The sequence below is a fragment of the Ochotona curzoniae genome, unplaced genomic scaffold, assembly GCF_017591425.1.
Source record: "Ochotona curzoniae isolate NIBS_2020 unplaced genomic scaffold, NIBS_Ocur_1.0 contig_523, whole genome shotgun sequence".
NCBI lineage: Eukaryota > Metazoa > Chordata > Mammalia > Lagomorpha > Ochotonidae > Ochotona > Ochotona curzoniae.
In genome coordinates this window covers 1,293,132-1,298,123 of record NW_024466459.1, presented here as the reverse complement: position 1 = coordinate 1,298,123, position 4,992 = coordinate 1,293,132, and the positions used below count along the sequence as shown (strand labels likewise).

The 4,992-nt window shown below is 58.7% G+C and overlaps 1 protein-coding gene across 4 annotated transcripts; it reads left to right on the top strand.

The window, feature by feature from the left end:
• The first annotated feature begins 1,244 nt into the window (after positions 1-1,244).
• On the top strand, positions 1,245-4,317 carry CD79B (CD79b molecule). 4 transcript variants are annotated; one of them, XM_040989498.1, is made up of 6 exons: positions 1,245-1,399; positions 2,023-2,073; positions 2,849-3,100; positions 3,324-3,442; positions 3,683-3,724; positions 3,815-4,317. In XM_040989498.1, the coding sequence occupies exons 1-6, from the start codon at positions 1,336-1,338 to the stop codon at positions 3,911-3,913; spliced, it is 627 nt and encodes a 208-aa protein (XP_040845432.1). In that variant the 5' UTR covers positions 1,245-1,335; the 3' UTR covers positions 3,914-4,317. The 4 variants fall into 4 exon arrangements, with proteins under 4 accessions (XP_040845432.1, XP_040845431.1, XP_040845430.1 ...); XM_040989497.1 differs by having other exon boundaries at positions 1,246-1,399; positions 2,026-2,073; positions 2,849-3,166; XM_040989496.1 differs by having other exon boundaries at positions 1,246-1,399; positions 2,849-3,166.
• The last annotated feature ends 675 nt before the right edge of the window (positions 4,318-4,992 follow it).

Genomic DNA, 4,992 nt, shown 5'->3' with positions numbered 1-4,992 from the left:
TTAAGGAGGAGACCCCTCAGTGGGGGCTCTACCCATGCCAGGCTCTGTGGCCCCAAGCTGACCCTGGGTCATGTTCTCATCCGTAGGCTGTTTGTTCTGTTAGCTAAACACCTGACAGACCTCGTCACACAAATGTTTTTTCATCGGGAACATCTGGAAGCACAGCAAGAACATCTGGGACTGCCCAGAACGAGCTGTGCCTCAGTAAAAGCTTAACCCTCCCATCCCCAATTTCTGCAGCTCAGGTCCTGCCCAGTACCCCTTAAGTGTGCTCGCCCTGTCCTACATAAAACAAGGCCTGGGCCCAGGACTGGGGGCACAAGGGCACCCTTGCTGTGCCCCCAGACCAGGCTGAGATGCCAAGGCCTCCACCCTCTCTCCTGTTCCAGGGTTCAGGACAAGAGAGCCAGGAGCTGCTGGGAGTGGGCTCAGCTGCAGGAGACCCGGTGGGGACTCAGGTTGGGCTCCTATTCTGTGTAGCTGGGCAGGCTGTGCCCTATGCAAGGGCATTGCCCACTTGCCAAAGGGCCACATCCAAGCAGGGGGAGGAGCCAGGCCCCGGGGGCTCCTGAGCATCTTGCTTATTATGTCCATTGTCCTGCTGACCAACAGCCAGACAAGAACCTTGACAATTTGGAGCCAACCCTCCTTGCCCAAGAGCCTGAGGAACAGTGGACAGCATGGCAGTGTCCCCAAGTCCCTGAGTATTAAGCGAAGTCTTTTCTCTATGCCATCTCCTCCCGGAGCCCCCAGAAATCTCCCATTTTCTCCACAGTGCCTGCTGACTTCTCCTGCTCTTGCTCAAGAACTTCTGTGGTTCCCTTGCTCCATGGGGTCAGCTTCCAACATGGGCCGCCCCTCTGCCTCCTCCCCTGTCCTCTTTCAGTACTCTCTTCCTGCATGGCAAGGGCTGGGCCAAGGCACACAAGCCTGATTGCAGCTTCATTCAAGAGCTGCCACGTGCCTGGAAGACAGGCCAGCCAGGTTCTGGTCTTCAAGGGGCTGGCGGAGCTGGGGTCAGCACAAACAAGGGGGAACAATGTAGTCCTTCATCTGCCAGAAGGCTCAAGGCTCACCCCCCGCCAGCTCCCACCTGCTGGGGCTTCCACCAAGCTGGGCAAGTTCCATGCACCTAGCAGCCCAGCTGACAAGAGCCCGCCCTCCCCAGGGTCCCAAGAGAGCTGCTGCCTCCCCTGGGCCCAGATTTGCATGGCAGGAAGGGGCCTGGTGAGGAAGGTGTGGGGAGGGGACGGGCTGCAGCTCGGACAGTTACACGCTTTCCCCAGGAACCTCTCACGGCCTCTTAGGCTTGGGGTCAGGGACGGAGCGGTGACCATGACCCAGCTGGTGCTGTCTCCCACAGCCAGAAGTTGGATGCTGCTGCTGCTGCTGCTCTCAGGTACGACCAAGGCCCGCTGGCCGGCTCTGCTCACCCTCTGTCGGCGCCCACTCAGTCTCCAGCTCGCGCCACTCTCCTCCGGGGCTCACACCTCCTGCCTCCTCTCTCCCTCTGCCTGCTGGGGCCCAGGGCTGTGGGACTCAACCGTGGTGTGTGCTGGGCTTGGGGTTTGCAGCCCCGGAGGGTGGGTATCAGGCTAAAGGGGTACAAAGGGCACCCCAGCCTTGGCAGCTAGGCAAAAGTAAAGGGGTGGAGGTGGGGGCTCAGCCCCAGAAACCTGGGAACATCACATGAGAAGAGGCAAGCAGAGGTTGAGTCTGGGAGATCCCTGTACCAGAAATGTTCCCTTGCTGGCTGGGAAGTCAGGAAAGGTGAAACTTCCTCCTTCATCTCATTTTGGGGCCCACTCAAGGCTGCCCGGAAGCTCAGAGGCAGAGGGGTAGCTGGGAGAGGGCTTCTACCATCCCCATCAGGCTCCTGACTTCTCGGGTTGGGGCAGGGTGGGCTGAGGGGTCTTGAACCTGGAAGGAGGAAGTGGTGCCAGAAACAAGGAGGGCGCAGGGGTGGGGCAGCCACGCAAGGGGAAGGGCCTGATCTTGCCCCGCCCACTTCCTCCCACCCAGCAGGTGAGCCGATGCCAGCTCAAGGCCAGGAGGAGTCCTCAGATCCCAAAGGTCAGTGACCTCACCCACGCCTTCCAGGGGTGAGCATGTCTGTGCGACCAGTGCTGGCCATTGACTCAACTAGGTCTTCATTTCCCTGTCTTCCCATCCGGGAACCTCATCCCCAGGCCTCCTAAGGGAGTATCTCCTTCTAGATGGCCCCACCCCTGGCAGCTGTCATCCTGGTTGGATAAGTGTGCTGTAGTCATGGCCGTGGGAAGAACTCCCTGGGGAGGCCACCTTGGTCTTGGCCCCTGGTGTGAGGGGCTCTAGGTTGTCAAGCTGCCAGGGGACAGGACAGGGCAGGAGGGCCTCAGTGGGCAGCCAGGGAGCTGGCCATTATCCCCAGAGGAGCCAGGAGCCCGTGAGGAATTTCAGCCCAGGGCACTAGAGAGGAGGTAACTGCAGAAGTACCAGCCCAGGCTGCAGGCTTACCTGTGGGATTGCACCCCTGGGTGGGGGCTGGATCTCACTGTTGTCATGAGTATGGAAGGAACAAGAAGGCCCTAGGACCTTCTACAGGAAACTTAATCGGGCGGAGGGGCAGAAGACAGGCCAGGGAAAGCCCTGTGCTTGGACTTGTGGCCACTCACATGGTTCAGTTTCCTTGCACCTCCTTCTTCATACTATCCCATCCTGAGCAGCAGGGATAAGTGAGGAACAGAGCAGGAGCACAGGACGGGGGTGGGGGGAGGCTGGTCTCGGCATCCCCTGAGGTGGGAGCCCTTGGGATACCAAGGCTGGCAGACAGCTGGCAGGATTCTGAATCTGGTCTTGGTGCCCACAGGAAGCACTTGTTCCCGGCTCTGGCAGCATCCACGTTTCATGGCCCAGAAACGAGGCAATGTGATGAAAGTGCATTGCTATGCCAACAACTCCCTTAACTCCAGCTCCATACAGTGGTTCTGGAAGCCAAAGATGGACGTAGACCTGCAACCGTTGCCAAAGGAAAATGACCGCATCCAGTGGACCACTAACAGCACCTGGTCCACCCTCACCCTCCAGGACGTCCAGTTTGAGGACAACGGCTTCTACGTCTGTGGGGGTCAATGCGTGAACGGCACAGACAAGGTCTTGGGCTTCGCCACGGAGCTGCGAGTCATGGGTGTGTGTCCGTGTGGAGCGGGGTGCTCCTACAGCCACCTGAGCCAGGGAGAGATGCCGCCTGGAGAGTGGCCACGGCCATTATCTCCCCAGGGAAGCAAGGCTGGGGGTGGGCTCCCTGGAGGACCCTGAGCCCAGCCTCATGCCCCCTCCCCCAGGGTTCAGCAGCTTGGCGCAGATGAAACGACGAAACACATTGAAAGATGGCATCATCATGATCCAGACCCTGCTCATCATCCTCTTCATCATTGTGCCCATCTTCCTGCTTTTGGACAAGGTGACTGCCAGCAGGCAGGGCTAGTTCTGGGGGGCTGGGGAGGGGCCCTGGGCGGGGTGGCTGGACGTGGCCAGGGTTTCCCACTGACACTGTTGACTCAATCACTCAGCCAGTCGGTCATTCTTGAACAATGCACCTGACTCTGGCCTGCACCCTGGCCCTCCTCAGCCAGGCTCAATGGGAGACAAAGTCATGGAAATGCTAACACTCGCCCCTCCATCCCACCCCTCCCCCAAACAGGATGATGGCAAAGCCGGGATGGAGGAAGACCACACCTATGAGGTAAGGGGCAGGAGTGCCAACAGCCCAGGCCACCATCTGTGGATGTGGTCAGGGGATGGTCCAGGCCTGACCTCCGTTTCTTGTCTCTAGGGCCTCGACATTGACCAGACTGCTACCTATGAGGACATAGTGACCCTGCGGACAGGAGAGGTGAAGTGGTCTGTGGGCGAGCACCCAGGCCAGGAGTGAGGGATGTTCTCCCCAACCGTGCCGTGCACAGCGCATGGGCCCTTCTGGATGCTTCCGAGGTGCCACGCCCTCCTCCTGGACCCCACGTTTGCCTCCCAAGCCAGCCCGCCAGAGCTACCTGCCCCTCCGGGCCCCAGAACAGAAGGACAGCAGGGGTCGTGGTTTGGAGTGGGGCAAGCTGTATGGGATGTCGTCGCTGTGGTCAGGGGACACAAGGCAGAGACTTGAGCAGAACTGGCAGATGGACTCAGAGCCCAGTAACTTCCAGCTGAGCCTGGACAGGCTCAGGCATCCCCTCCGGGCCCCAGGAGGGCCCCCAAGAACTTCATTCCACTCTCCCATCCTCCTCATTCTCACAAGGAATAAAGGATGTGTCGTGTGAACCGACACACAGAGGTGTGATATCTGTGGCGTGCGGTGGATGGCATTTATCTGGTCATGTCTGGAGTTGTGGCACCTGTGGGCCTTGGGGCAGGGCTGACTGCCATGGTCGCCCTCTGCTCCCACCTGAAGGCCTAGTAGCGACCTATGATACCCTGCTGCCTGGTTGGCTCCTGCCCTAATTGGGCCTGCGGGAATGATAGAAAAGCGGAGGTTGAGCTGGGGCCTTTAGCCAATACGTAGTGGTGGAAACCTGCTGCATTTGGGGCATTTTTGTCTTCTTAAAAACGTATTTATTTTATTTGAAAGGCAATTACACAAAGAGAGAGGTGGAAAGATTTTCCATCTGCTGGTCCACTCTCCCTAAAAGCAGCAATCACCAGGGCTGAAGCCAGAAGCCAAGAACTCCATCCGAGTCTCCCCCATGGGTGCAGGAGCCCAAGCACTTGGGCCATCTCTGCTATTTTCTCAGGGGGCGTTTGCAGGGAGCTGGTTGGGAAGTAGAGAAGCTGAAAGTTAAACTGGCACTCAAATGGAATTCCACATTCCAGACAGTGTGTTTAACTAGCTGTGTCACCTTATATCAGCCCCAAGGCTTGAGGGTCCTGCCCTCCCCCACCTCACCCAATCCAACTGTCCTTCAAGACCCTCCGCCTGCAGGAAGCCCTCCTAAGACATTCAGTTGGTTTCCTAGCCCT

What these genes read in the sequence shown, in the direction of transcription:
- CD79B (XM_040989496.1), top strand. Translation starts at nt 1,336, where the DNA reads ATGACCCAGCTGGTGCTGTCTCCCACAGCCAGAAGTTGGATGCTGCTG. An exon ending in CACGGAGCTGCGAGTCATGG is followed by an intron (nt 3,167 to 3,323) that starts GTGTGTGTCCGT and finishes CCCCTCCCCCAG; the next exon opens with GGTTCAGCAGCTTGGCGCAG. An exon ending in TCTTCCTGCTTTTGGACAAG is followed by an intron (nt 3,443 to 3,682) that starts GTGACTGCCAGC and finishes TCCCCCAAACAG; the next exon opens with GATGATGGCAAAGCCGGGAT.